General features: G+C 43.8%; 2 protein-coding genes across 8 annotated transcripts in view; both read left to right on the top strand.

Moving 5' to 3' along the window:
• The window catches only part of Tmem87a (transmembrane protein 87A), a 49519-nt gene extending 48074 nt beyond the window's left edge, over nt 1-1445 (top strand). For 2 of the 5 annotated variants that reach the window (XM_021193223.2, XM_021193222.2), the window contains exon 20: nt 233-1445. In XM_021193223.2, coding sequence (XP_021048882.1) covers nt 233-274 — 42 coding nt within the window. In that variant the 3' untranslated portion in view covers nt 275-1445. The remainder of the gene's footprint in view (nt 1-232) is intronic. The other 3 variants (XM_029536631.1, XM_029536630.1, XM_021193221.2) reach the window with 2 other exon arrangements.
• Nucleotides 1446-4819: 3374 nt separating this feature from the next.
• Nucleotides 4820-14147, top strand: part of Vps39 (VPS39 subunit of HOPS complex) — a 36889-nt gene continuing 27561 nt past the window's right edge. Inside the window, exons 1-6 of one of the 3 annotated variants that reach the window (XM_021191931.1) lie at nt 4820-5043; nt 8210-8275; nt 11562-11594; nt 12066-12130; nt 12651-12693; nt 13931-14025. In XM_021191931.1, the coding sequence (XP_021047590.1) occupies nt 4971-5043; nt 8210-8275; nt 11562-11594; nt 12066-12130; nt 12651-12693; nt 13931-14025 (375 nt within the window). In that variant the 5' untranslated portion in view covers nt 4820-4970. The remainder of the gene's footprint in view (nt 5044-8209; nt 8276-11561; nt 11595-12065; nt 12131-12650; nt 12694-13930; nt 14026-14147) is intronic. The other 2 variants (XM_021191932.2, XM_029536222.1) reach the window with 2 other exon arrangements.

Here is a 14147-nt window from a genome sequence, read left to right as displayed (position 1 = left end):
GTTGCACACTAAAAACCTATAAGCACGTTGAATTTCCTTCTGAGTTGTAGTTGAATCATTTAACCTCAGATGGGGCCTGTAATGTTTTAGAATTATCATAGATATACTGCTATAAACAATTAACATAGAAAGGTATTTGTGAAAAAAAATTGTTTGAGCCATTTATATAGAATTTTTTTGGAATTTAGACCATTTTAAGTTATGTACTTAGAATAAATCTTTTCCTCCTTAGGAACGAATGATCACACACTTTGAAAGGTCAAAGATGGAGTAAACAATGCGAAACTGCCGTAGAAGATGGCTTGTATCAGGGAAGAGACAGCTTGCGTGTCAGTCTTCTGCACTGCTCCGTGGGATTAAAGGAGGCAATGACATCTTGCTCTGTTCCTTGACCATGGGAGCTGGGGAGATGTGTCAGCCAAGGAGAGCAGCTTACTGAAAACACATTCATGGGATGAGAAAAACCTATAAGCGTCTTACATCACTGACACCCTTTCCCTCCCAAACCCCATCATGGCTGTTTTTGCAAGCTACATGTTGTCCCTGAACTTTGTATTCCGTTGTTTAATCTGTCAGACTAGGAAGTTTAAAGTTTATAAAAGGACTGTGTCATTTACACCATAGTGTGTCATCTCTAGGAGCAACTGCCTGTGATTTTATTTATTTAGGAAGTTGTATTGGTAATGGGAGAAATTATCATTTATTTTTGAGTTTCCTGGGAAGTCAAGATTACATCTTGCAGAAGTAGTTTGAGGGAAATAGGCCCTTTTGAGTTAAGGAACTATAGGTATATCAGTGACCAAAAGGGAAGGGGGAGGGGGGAAAGAGAGAGAAAGTTACGTGTGATTCAAAATCAAGTGCAATTTTGTTTACAAATGGTGTATATTAAAGATTTTTCTATTTCAGATGTGCTTTAAAGAGAAATACTATCTCTTCTGACATCTGATATTATGACACATCCCATTGCTGGCAATGTGGTGCACACTCCAAAACTTTTAACTACCATTTAGTCAGCCTCCAAGGGCAGCATTGCAGTCGCAGGCAATGCTTGATTTACCTCCATGCCATTCTTTGGAATTACACCAGATGCCAAGAGGTTCTCTGTTTAAGTGCTGGGATTATTCACCCTGCAAGAGGGATTATCATGCTTCAGAAGGGGAAGCTTATAGAGAGGGAACAGGTTCCGTTGCTTTACAAGCAGTTATTCTTGCATGAAGTGGTATGGAGGCCCTAGACTGCTGCCTTTTTTTTTTTTTTTTTAAAGATTGATGGTTCTAGTTTCTGATGTTGGCTTAGAGACTGCTTATAACATCACCAGGTGATGGGATTCACTTGAAGCACTGTATTTCAGTTTTGATGGTTTTATCCAGTTTTGCCTTCCCTAAATTTTTGTTCTTCATGAAAAGTTCATGCCACTTTTTAATATAAAAATTTTAACAAAACTAGTGTCTTTCTCATTTATTTCAAAATTTCCCTCCACACTCTTCTTTCAGATCCTAGTAGAGACTTTCTTTCCATGACTTTTACTACAGGTTATCTTATTTTTATTGAAACATATGACCACAATTTAAAATACCTCACACTATTTGTTCTGGTTTGCTTTCATTGCTGTAAACGCCATGACCAAAGCAACTTGGGAAGGAAAGGATTAATTCCTATTATAATCCATCATTGAGAAAAGCCAAGGCAGGGCTGAAGCAGAGGCCATGGAGAAACACTGCTTTTTAAAATTTATTATTATTGGAGCTGGTAAGATGGCTCAGTGGGTAAGAGCACCGACTGCTCTTCCAAAGGTCCAGAGTTCAAATCCCAGCAACCACATGGTGGCTCACAACCATCCATAATGAGATCTGATGCTCTCTTCTGGAGTGTCTGAAGACAGCTACAGTGTACTTACATGTAATAATAAATAAATCTAAAATTATTATTATTATTATTATTATTATTATTATAGATTTACTTTATCTATCTATATATTTATTTAATGTATGTGAATACACTGTTGCTCTCTTAAGACACACCAGAGGAGGGCACCAGATCTCATGGATGTGAACCACCACATGGTTTCTGGGAATTGAACTCAGGACCTCAGTACTCAGTCAGTGCTCTTAACCTCTGAGCCATCTCTCCAGCCCTTTTAAGTTTTTTAATACAACCCAGAGCAACCTGCCCAGGAGTGCCAGTAGGCTGGGCTTTCCCATATCAATTATTAATCAAGAAAATGCCCTCACAGAATTGCCTACAGGCTAATCTGATGGAGACATTTCTTTTAACTGAATTTCCCCCTTCCTAAGTAACTCTAGCTTATATCATGTTGACAAAAAGATAACCAACACATCATAGTAAAATGTTAATAGCATTTAGGGAACATTTCTCTACAGCTTTTTGCTATGGTGCCTTTTTTGAAATCTACCTTAAGTAGGACCCTTAAAGAACAATAATAGGAAATAAGGTATTGTCTTAGGGTTTTACTGCTGTGAACAGACACCATGACCAAGGCAAGTCTTACAAGAAACATTTAATTGGGGCTGGCTTACAGGTTCAGAGGTTCAGTCCATTATCATTAAGGTGGGCGCATGGCAGCATCCAGACAGGCATGGCACAGAGAGCTGAGAGTTCTATGTCTTCATCCAAAGGCTGCTAGTGGAACTGACTTCCAGGCAACTAGGGTGAGGATCTTAAGCCCACACCCACAGTGACACACCTACTCCAACCAGGTCACACCTATTCAAATAAGGCTACACCTCCAAATGGTGCCACTTCCTGGTCCAAGAATATACAAACCATCACAGGTATATTCTGAAACTAATTCATTATCAATGGCTGGTGGCATCATGTGTGCTGTTGCAGGTAAAACTTAGCAGGTGGACTAATTGTTACAGTGTAGCAGGGTAGTGGGTCATGTGGTTTCTAGAGTGTTTGAATGTGGACTGCAGACTTAAAAAGAAATAACACACAAGTTATAGCCTTGGGTCTGATGCTATTTACTGGGATTAGTTATATAACGTGACTTAAAAACATTCCAGGAATCAGGCGGTGGTGGCACACGCCTTTAATCCTAGCACTTGGAAGGCAGAGGCAGAGGCAGGTGGATTTCTGAGTTTGAGGCCAGCCTGGTCTACAAAGTGAGCTCCAGGACAGCCAGGACTATACAGAGAAACCCTGTCAAGAAAGAAAGAAAGAAAAATAAAAAGAGAGAGAACATACCAGGAAGGTAATTTGGTTGGGTGGTGTAAGAGACTGTGTGGGAGAATCAAGTTACTAGGAGTATGAGCAGTTTCAAAGCCCTCCCAATGGCTAGTGAATAACTCTGTATAACTTGTGGCTAGAGGCATGGAAGCAAGGATATCTGAATGCCAAAGCTTGCTTGCTTAAACAGAAGATTGATTTATTTTTGTAACTCAACTTTCTATTTTTCAAGTATAAACTCTACATGACTACATTGTGTCCAAAGTGTCAAAAGGCTGGGCATGTTTTGAGCCCTTGTTCCTTGAAATGTGATCTCAGGGATCACTGGCATCAGCCATACCCAGAAGTATATTCAAGATGCTCAGTTGAGGATCCCACTCTGGTCCGATTAAGTCAAGTGGACATTTTAGTAATGTCTGCAGGTGCAATGGCCAGGAGGCCAAGGACAATGACTCAGTAAAATGTTTGCCACACAGCATGAGGATCTGGGTATGTTTGGATCTGTTATCCATGTGACAAAGCAAAGTGCCCTTACACTGAGACTAGAGACATATGGGAGTCCCTGAAGCTTACTGGCTTGCTGGTGAGCTAGGCTGGCTAACTGTAAAATGGGTGGATGTGTCTCAGAAACAAGGAAACAAAATCGCAGGCCATTTCTCATAAAGTGGAAACCAACTGAGGAAGACATCTGACCTCTGGCCAGAAACATTGGTCAGTAACAGTGACTCGCAAGAAGTGTGTTTACCAAACCACATCTTCATTCATGTATCTGACCTTTGGGCAGGCTGCTCTAGAATCTCTTGCAGGTAGATTCTGAGGTTGCTTCCAAACATCCTTCAGTGCACACATAACACAGTCCTGTATGCATTCACTAAGGGATTATGCCGGGGCTGAGTAACATTAGCTTACAATGGCTTTTGTGTTCAAGTGTATGAATAGTATGAACTCACTTTGAGTTCATACTATTCTCCAAAGTTCGAGTAAAGTTGGAATGAGGTCTGAGCCTGAATTTTTCAAAAGTTGCTTGTCTAGTCACTAGGGGAGAATCACTGGTCTACAGCTTTAACAATGTAAACCTAAGGTACAACTAAGAATTAGTTGAAATGTAATGATGGTACTAAAGCAACCTATTGACTGGCTAGAGTGTGTCAGACTTGACAATGTTCACGATTCTAATCGGCCTTACTCTGAAAAAGGTTTTGCAGAGTACGAAAGTAAGGCCTGCAACAATCTATTTCCTGAAGAAAAAGAAAAGCCAAATTTCCTAAATGGCATATCTCCAACCCAAGACTGACGCCGAGGCAGAAGTTCCTTTTCCTCTGTGGTTGGGTGAGCTGGTTTTTGAGACAGGGCCTCATGTATCCTAGGCTGGCTTCAAACTCAATACGTACCTAAGATAACGCTGAACTTCCTGCGTGCTGGGATGTCTGGAGTGTGCCACCTCTCCTGACACCCAGTCCAGTGAGCTAAATTCCTTGTCGACGCGAGGCCTTCACTAAGTTGACTACCTAGGACGACATTAAGATCAGTTTCTCTCCTGCCACCACAAACACCAAGGGACTTCTGGGCAGCTTGTTTGGATGGGAACTCGGGTGGGGGCGGAGCTTCTGCGGAGGAAGGGGCGGGCTTAAGGCAACAGGAAGTCCGGCGGCGAGGATGGAAGTGTTGCTGAAGGTCCTGTAGCGGGGGTCCCTGGTGGGATCCGGGTCTTCCTTGTTTTCTGACCGCAGGCTCCTCCCAGCAGCAGGGGTTGGGACGGTGGCGGCGAAGCTCCCGCAGCCATGCATGACGCTTTCGAGCCGGTGCCGATCCTGGAAAAGCTTCCCCTGCAGATCGACTGCCTGGCTGCCTGGGGTGAGCCGCGGGGCCTCGGGCCAGGGAGGCGGCCTCCCCTCACGCCAAGCTGTAGAGAGGCAAGGCGTCTGACCCTGTGGGTGGGCTGCGGACTCAGGCTGTCAGAGAGGGCGGACGTGACAGGACTGTCCACCCCGGGCGGCTTGCGTGCGTGATCGCTAAGGACCGACAGTCCATTTGTGGACGCTCCACTCTCTTGTGCGCTGTGCACTTGGAGGCTGAGCTCGCATTATTAACTGTGCTCTGTCGGGACCCATTTCGGTTCCCAAGAAGGGAAGGGGCAAAGCCTGCCAGGGCCTTCACCTTGTTAAATGATTGTGGTGTTTTCTAGGTGAAAGACAATGTTAGCACCGTATGCTTCAGAACATCTAGTGTTCACTTAGTTTATTTTTCCTTTCAGTAGTTAGCTCACACATACTCCTTGACTACCTTATGTCATGAGGTGCCCAAGTTACCTGACTGAAGTGCAAAAGCATCATAACAGATTGCTATGAAATCTGACCCATATGACCTTGTATACTTTTTCTTGGGATTGACTAATGCAGAAAGCAAGGTCAGCATCCTTCGTGTGTTCTGGAGTTCAAGAATGTAAATCTTGGCTCTTAGGCTACATTGAGTGCTTTTCCATGCATCGTTATTACCCATAACAGGCTATATAAAAATAATTCAGTCTTTTCTGTTAGTGTCCATGTCCTAAATATCAAGGGTCCATACAAAGGTAAAGTTCAGAATCTTTCGTAGAGTTTATACTGAGGAAGGTAGGTACCACAATGGACCATGTGGAAATGTTGATGGTGACCAGTGTGCCGAGCATCCATTGCTAGTGCTTTCCAGTCATCCTTGCAGGTTCTTTGTGAATTCCTCAGAGGGATTCAGATCTTTGTTTTACTCTGTGCTCTTCCTCTTTGAGCAGCCCCTCGCCTCTGTAAAATAGTACCCCCCATGTAAACTGATGGAGTCCTTTGGATTAGGGAGGGAATAGAACCGAATTTCTTTTTCTTTTTTTTTTTTTTTTTTTTTNTTTTTTTGGTTTTTCGAGACAGGGTTTCTCTGTATAGCCCTGGCTATCCTGGAACTCACTTTGTAGACCAGGCTGGTCTCGAACTCAGAAATCTGCCTGCCTCTGCTTCCCGAGTGCTGGGATTAAAGGCGTGCGCTACCACGCCCGGCAGAACCTAATTTCTTTTTTTTAAAGATTTATTTATTTATTATATGTAAGTACACTGTAGCTGTCTTCAGACACTCCAGAAGAGGGATTCAGATCTTGTTAAGGATGGTTGTGAGCCACCATGTGGTTGCTGGGATTTGAACTCTACAACTTTGGAAGAGCAGTCAGGTGCTCTTACCCGCTGAGCCATCTCTCCAGCCCCCAGAACCTAATTTCTTATAGACATCTCAGGAAAACCTCATTTCCCGGAGGAAAGTGCTCTCAATAGAAAATAATACATGGAGGGATTCATTTCTCTTTTGTTTCATTAAATATGTATTGGATATCCACCTGGACCGTTCTCTCCACCGTGAACAGGAATGCAAGGATGAATGAGAAATAGTATCTGTGTACCCAGAACACTTTACAAAATCATAAGGACAGGTTATGTCACCAGATAAATGATATCAGAAGTATGTGCTCCCTATGTCAACATGCAGGGCAGGTACTCAATTCAGTTTAAGACATAACATCCAAGCAAGATGAGTGCAGCTGCCTGCCACGCGCTTACCTTGACGTGTCACAGTCGTTGACTCTGCTCCTCTGAGAGAGACTCATTGACTCCACGTTGTCAGAGTAAAGAGTCTGCTTAGCTAAGCTTCTCAAGACCAGCTTGGGAATGATAAGTAGCCTTTGTCCTGCTTTGACCCCTCACCAAACAAGAACTGCACAGTCCCCTCGGTCACTAAGGTCACTGTTGGAGTACAAGGAAGGTTGTTTATTTTCAGGCTTTAGATAATAATTATTGCTGCTTTAGCACTAGCAATTATTGCTACTTCTAGTCATTGCCCCTTTTGTGTATGTTGGTCTCTTACCTGGGAAGTTCATCTAGCAATCAGAACGTGGAGAACCAGACAAAATTTAAGCTGGAAGACTGGCATAATCCATCTCTCTTGTGGGCAACAGAAATGAGGACATTGATGGTCTCCCTGAATTCCAGTTATAGAATCCAGCTGCCTTTTTAGCATTGGGATGTCTAATAGCATGACCCTGATAAGACAATTTTGGGGTTTTGGTTTCTTTAAAAAAATTTTTAAAAGCACAGAAATATTATGAGAATATGTTTCTGTTTTAACCCCAGGTGTGGATACAGGGCTGCTTCAGAGTGTCCACTGCAGCTGACTATGATTTGCCTTGTGCAGGGGTGTGATTTTGCCTTTGGTTCTGCAATTGTGTGACCTTCAGGATTCTGGGGACTTTTCAGAGGGTACATAAATGCTAGGGCCCCAAGAGGATTTTTGTTGTTTTGTGGTTGACTGTTTTCCGTCTTGGTTTGTTAAGTAGTAGTTACAAACAAAGAAAGAAGAAATTAGATATCTTGAAGGCAAAGATCAAACTTGCCTCAAGGAACTCAATGCCCCAATCAGCAAGATGCCCTTAAGCAGCGGGATGTAGTCTGTCAGTAGTGTCACCTCTTTTCCTTTCAATCCTTTATCTCTCCTATCTAGTATCAGTGGGTTGAAAGAGTGGAAGAAAGGGTAGAAAAAGGTGGAAGAGAGAAGAACCCACCAAGTAGTAAAAGACAAGCCACACCCCCTGGCCCCCTAAACTTAATGTTAAACAGTGGAGACAAGGGTGTGTCTTACCTGTCAATATCTCTTGCTTGGCAGCCTAGGCTGGTTTAAACTCACTGAAGTCCTCCTGCCTTAGTGGTCCCAGTGTTGGGCTTATAGGCACAAACTACCATGCCTTGCAAAATAGTGTTTTCAGATTGTTTCATTTTCTGACATCTTTCTTCCTCCCCCCTCCTCTTTCTCCTCCTCTTCTTCCCTCCCCCTCCTCCTCCTCTCTGGCCCCTTGTGTCCCCCCCCCCCCACACACACTCTGGGAATTTAATCCAGGGTTTATATGTCTCACACTACTCTTCTACTGGGCCACAGTTCCATCCTCCTCAGACATCCATGATAAAGAAATAGGGTTTAAACAAAAGCTAAATACCTTTCTTTGGGCTCTTTTTAGAGGAATGGCTTCTTGTTGGAACCAAGCAAGGGCATCTTCTTCTCTACAGGATTCGGAAGGATGTTGGTGAGTGTCAAACCGAGCAGCAGCTGGCTTGTGATGTGAACAAAAGCTTTAACTAGTCAGCTTTACCAGTTAGCTAGTGTATGGTGTAAAAACAGATTCCTGGACATAAAGGGGTCACCAGGCTCGAGGGCTGTGGGGAAACAGGGAGAACCATGAGAATCTCCTGGGATTTGTTTAGTAAGTGGTTTCCTAGCCTCCTCTGGTAGGTAGAGCAGAATACCAGCCTCCTTCGTATAGAGGTGATTCACTACCTAATAAGAAATGTTTCTGATGGAATAGAATCCTGTATAAATGCTATATAGTGGTAGGCAAAAAGAACAGTAGCCATTGATGTGGATTGCACTTGCTTATGAGGATAGGCTAGGATGAGTGGATCTGGGTTTACGCCCAGTTTTACTTCTTGGTTATGTGACTGGTGAGACCTTTCTGATACTAGCATTGTCGTTTATAAACTTTGACAAAGTTGTTGGAAGCACATAAAGCAATAATAGGCTTGAAAAGCCTTTGAAAATGCAAGTTCTTATGGTGACTTTGTCAGTAATAATGCAGAATAATAACTAAAGTATCTAAAATACGTTCTGTTAAAGATTATCCCCCTTTTCTGGTTTTACGTCTGTACTTTTCTTTATGGAAACTAGATGTTTGGGAGGCTAGAGAGCACCTGACTGCAGCATGTGTCATGCAGCCTTGTCAGTGTGTGTGTGTGTGTGTGTGTGTGTGTGTGTGTGTGTGCGTGTGCTGGAGTTACAAGTAGTTGTCAGCTGGCAGGCATGGATGCTGAGGCGGAAACTCCAGCCCTCTGCAGGAGTAGCAAGTGCTCTTAACCATGAGCCATCTCTCCAGCCCCAGCAAGCGCATCGTTTTTAACCTACTCTCTATTTCCTTAGTGACTTAGGTTAAGAGTAAAACCGTCTTTCCAGCCAGGTGTGGTGACTTCATGCCTCTAATTGCAGCATGTAGAAAGCTGAGGCAGGAGGATTGCTGCAAGTTCAAGACTAGCCTGGACTACATAGTTAGTTTCAGGTATGCAGGCCCATGGCTATCTCAGGAAAATGTATGTATGTTGTTGAGGTGTGAGATGCACTAGCTGATTTATTTTTCATGGCATATTAAGTTTTGTTGAAAGACTAGATTTTCAGACCCCTTGGGATAGTGAGTAAATTTTTCTTGTATTTTGCTTTGCGGTTTTTTGTTTTTGTTTTTGTTTTATTTTGTTTTGTTTGTTTGTTTTTGAGGCAGCGTCTTGCTATGTAACCCTTGCTGTCCTGAGCTCACTTTGTAGACCAGATTGGCCTCAAAATCACAAAGATACATCTGCCTCTGCCTCTCAAGTGCTGGGATTAAAGGTGTGTGTCACTATGCCTGACTGTGTGTGGGGTTTTGTTTTGTTTTAATAAAGTCACTTCAAAGAAACACAGCTGGCAGTCTGGCAGGATTGGCCAAGAATTATAAAGCTAGAGCTTTCAACAGAAAATGAGAGTTGTAGCCAGTCAGTGCCTCCCCCACAAGCTTGCTGCCTTCTTAGACCTTTAACTCACCCAGCATTTGTCTGACTAGAAACCATAGCAGGTGCTGTTACAGAGGTTTTCCCATGCTGCGTGCTTGCAGCTCCCACTTAAGAAGGGGAAGCTGAAGCAGGAGGCAGAAGGCGACATGGGGCGTTTGGGAAGAGGGAGGGGGAAGCAGGAGGTGGGTGCAAGGTGATTCTGGGCAGAAGTGCCTTGGAGGAGGTGTGACCACAGGCAGCCGCAGGACTCCCAGGAAACTCGTGTCAGGGAGACAGCTCACTCCTTCCTGTCACAAGGCAGTTGCCAAGAGGCCTGGCCAGGAGATATCAGGGTTCTGCCTTCAGGCTCTCCAGCACTGAGCCAGGGTTGCTTTAATGGCCATCACCAGCTTCTAAAACCTGCTCCAGGCACCCCTCTTCTTAGAGTGAACCAACTTCCCATCTACTGTCATTTGAAAGAACCTGGAGGGTCCCTCTCCACAGATGTCTAGACACATAGGGATCTCATCTTCTAGCTTCCCCCCGACACATAGTAACCTCAAACTCCACAGTATACAACTGGAATGGCCAATGAGCTCATGGCTCTGTGTCACAGCCTCTCTGAAGCACAAGAACCAGGCCTGACCAAGCTCTGGAGACCCTGAGGTCTTCTCCTTTAAGAGTTTTCCATTGAGGTTGGGGTGACAGTAATGAGTGTGATGTTAAATATTCTAAAATGGAATATGGTATTATTTAGAAAATTTGTGACTTGGTGAAACTATTTTTCCAGCTTTTAGTGCATAAAGTTTCAAAGTTTATATGAGTAAAAGGGCATCCAGTGCACCAGACAGATCGGGGCTCTTAGTGTAACTGAATGAAGAGCCCACTGGTGTGTCTGAGGTTGAGTTCCCATTCGGAGAAAGACCCTTCATCAGGTTTTGATATATTATCAACAATGAAGACACAGTTACTTGAAAAAACAGAGTATTGCTCTTTTCAGCTATATATATTTAAGAACAGATGTTTGTCAAACACTGGCTATTCCATTAGACACCTCAAATAAGATGTTGGAATATGCCATAGTACTACATACTTGTAATCCCAACACCTGAAGCACAGGTGAGCTGCAGGGCATCCTAGACTGTATAACAAGGCCCTGTTCCACAAATCCAGTGAGACTGTCTCAAAGACAAACCAACCAACCAATGAGGGGCCAGCGAGATGGTCCAGTGCATGAAGTGCTTGGCTGATGACCCAGATTCACTCCCTGGAACCTGTGTAAGGCAAGGAGAGAGCTGACTCCATAAAGTTGTCCTATGTGTTCCTGCCCCCAGTAATAAAATAACACTAGGAAAAACTGAAAACTCATGTGGCAGTTCATGCTGTAATTCCCATTTTCAGGAGGCTGAGGCAGGAAGATTGCAGTGAGTTCAAGGGCAGCCTAGGCTAGGTAGTAGAATCTATGCCCCCCCACCTCCCCACCCCAGTGAGTTCAAGGGCAGCCTAGGCTAGGTAGTAGAATCTATGCCCCCCCCCACCTCCCCACCCCCACCCCAGCTACAGAGTAAGGCCTTTTCTTGGAAAATATGGGAATAATAACACCATTGGAATCAGTTGTGAGGTGATACACAATACAGATTAAATCAACCCAGCATTTTGTGTCTAGTCTCTGCTATTATTATTATTATCATCATCATCATTGCTGTCATTTTGATCAGTAACTTCTGCAGCTAAGTATCCGCAGCAAGACTGGGCTCTCATGTTTTGTGGTGCTGACTGTCTTCCGCTTTTTTGTAACAGTGCCAGCAGATGTAGCCTCACCTGAAAGCGGCAGTAAGTGTAGATGCATTTCCCCGCTCTAGCTTGGAGATGGTACTGTTTGCTCTGTCCTCGTGGTGCAGGATGTGTCGCTGCTGGGGCTAGTTCTAGGTGCAAGCAGACTTTGTGCTGGGTCTCAGGGCTTGGGCTCTCATGTTTGACTACCATGCTTTACCTTCTTCCTGTGAAGCACTTAGTCAAGGTATTTCGTAGGGTAAGATCTTCGGACTCCAGGTACCTTACTGCTTTGGGAAACATTGTGTGATCTTTTCTGCTGATGCTAAAGGTGCTTGAAACCCTCTGCTGTAACACTGGAGTTGAAAGCCACCTGCAGTGCGCAGTAAAGACAGCTGTCTGTTTAGACCTTTGACTTGTAGTCTTTTAGTGTTTTTAGAGATTTCTCAGGCGTGCATATGATGCCGCAGTTTTCTTGTTTTAGGTGTATCTCTGTGTTTGGGACTACAGAGGTTTGTTTGTTTTCCATAGGTTGTAACAGGTTTGAGGTAACACTGGAGAAGTCCAATAAGAACTTTTCCAAAAAGATCCAGCAGGTAAGTGGCTGTGCACATTGCTATAAGAATTGTTTGGCTTCTGTGTGGCCCTGCTGTGTTAGTCTGTTTTCAGTACTGTAATGCAATAACTGAAGCAGCTACTCTAGGAAGAAGAGATTGACTGAGCTCACAATTCTAGAAGTTCAAGACTGTGGTGCTTCTAGCATCTCCGCCATGGTGAAGGCTTATAACAGGACACATGCAACAAACACATTGTCAAATAGGAAGCCAAAGATGATTCTGAAAGAGACTTGACCTGTTCTAACAGCCTTACCTCTCTTAAGAACTAACTGAAGAATCCCATGAACACTAACTCACTTGGTTAATTACATATCCCCAGTAACTTTCAGACTTCCCACCAGACCTTACTCCTACTATCAACAGTGGTTACACAGAAACATGATTCAAGTGTCTGTAACCAGGACAGACCCTTTAGTCTAATTTAGTCTTCTTGTTAAGTGACCGTTGTTACAACTTACCAGAAATGTCTAATTGAGACGAATAATTTTCTGTTTTCCAGATCCATGTGGTTTCCCAGTTTAAGATTCTAGTCAGCTTGTTAGGTAAGAAAAAGGGCTACCTTTGTGTTTCATGTGTTAATTCAACAGGAGTTTACAGTGAACTGGTGTCTTCTAACCAGATACAGCAGGGCATATGGGTAATAAAGGCAACATTTGCTATGAACTTGAACTCTGTTCTTCAAGATTCTCTCTGTTCAGTGATCATCATGCCAAAATTCAGAAAGTAAGTGGTGATGCATATGGTGGCAGCGTTGTGGGGTCTGAGGAGTGGGGAGGCTGACACACTTCACAGGAAGAGAGAAGTAGGTAAACATTCCCTGACCGGCAAGGAACAACTTAAGCAAGGCCATCATGTGGCAGCAGGTGTTCCTTGTGGCCTGACTTAGGACATGTGGTGGTGAAGAGTGGCCCGCTATTAAGCAAAAGACAGATAGGGCCAGAATTGTTAGTGTCCAGGCTTGCAAAGCCATAGTTCTGTACAAGCAGCCAGAGGCTGAAGACTAAAAACTTATCTCAGGCCCTGTGTTGTTTAGCCAGAAGCTTTTAGACTTAGTTCCTGGGTCTACAGTGAGATACGCACTAAGTCCTCACCTCAGGAAGCTGCTCTAATTCAGATGTCCCGGTAGTCCTGCTGCCCAATTTTCCTTACCTGTGGTCAGCTGTGAAGGAAAGAGGGCTGGCTGGCAGTAAGATGTTCTGAGAGACTGCACTCATGTGCTGGTGCTGGTGGGTTATAATTGTTGTATTGTTAGTTGTTTTTAATCTCTTACTATGCTAAGTTAAGCTTTATCAAAGGTTATATGAGTATGAGAGTAATACAGGGTCCGGCACTCTCCTGATTTGAGCACTGGCTGGTGTCTCAGAACTGAGTGGTTTGTGGGAGACCACTGCATTACTTTGTTAGGCTTGCTTAAGCAGAAATCCTTGCCATGGTTTATACAAAATCTAGAGAGAATTTCTTTTTTCTAATTGGAACTTCCTAGCATATGTAGCTCGGAAAGTTATTTCCTGGATAAAGCTGCTGACGTGCGTCCACAGGTGAGAAGGACACATACAGTAGGGCTGAAGTGAACCAGCACAGAGTCATGAGGGACAGAGCACCCGGGTCAGAAGATGTACTGTAAGAGTCGGAGTGGGTTGTTGTTAGTGAATCTGGAGGTGCATCTCACCCAGGGTCTACAGCTCTCGCCTGTAGATGTTACACAGTTGCTTCTTTTGGTTTTATCTTAGAGACTATATTAGAGACTGGCATAGTTATGTTGTACTTCCTCCCAAACAGAAAACAACATTTATGTCCATGACTTACTGACATTTCAACAAATCACTACAGTCTCAAAGGCCAAGGGAGCATCGCTGTTCACCTGTGACCTCCAGGTGAGTGTGCTTGAGGGGACCTTGGCTTTCTGACTCCAGCATCACCATGTTCCTACCACTCCATAGAAGGGCAGCTCTGACATCCAAACCCAAAACCTTCAGAGAGAGTACTTTGCTTTGGA

Source organism: Mus pahari, chromosome 3 (assembly GCF_900095145.1).
Source record: "Mus pahari chromosome 3, PAHARI_EIJ_v1.1, whole genome shotgun sequence".
NCBI lineage: Eukaryota > Metazoa > Chordata > Mammalia > Rodentia > Muridae > Mus > Mus pahari.
The sequence above is the reverse complement of the archived record's forward strand: the minus strand, read 5'-3'. Positions and strand labels throughout refer to the sequence as shown.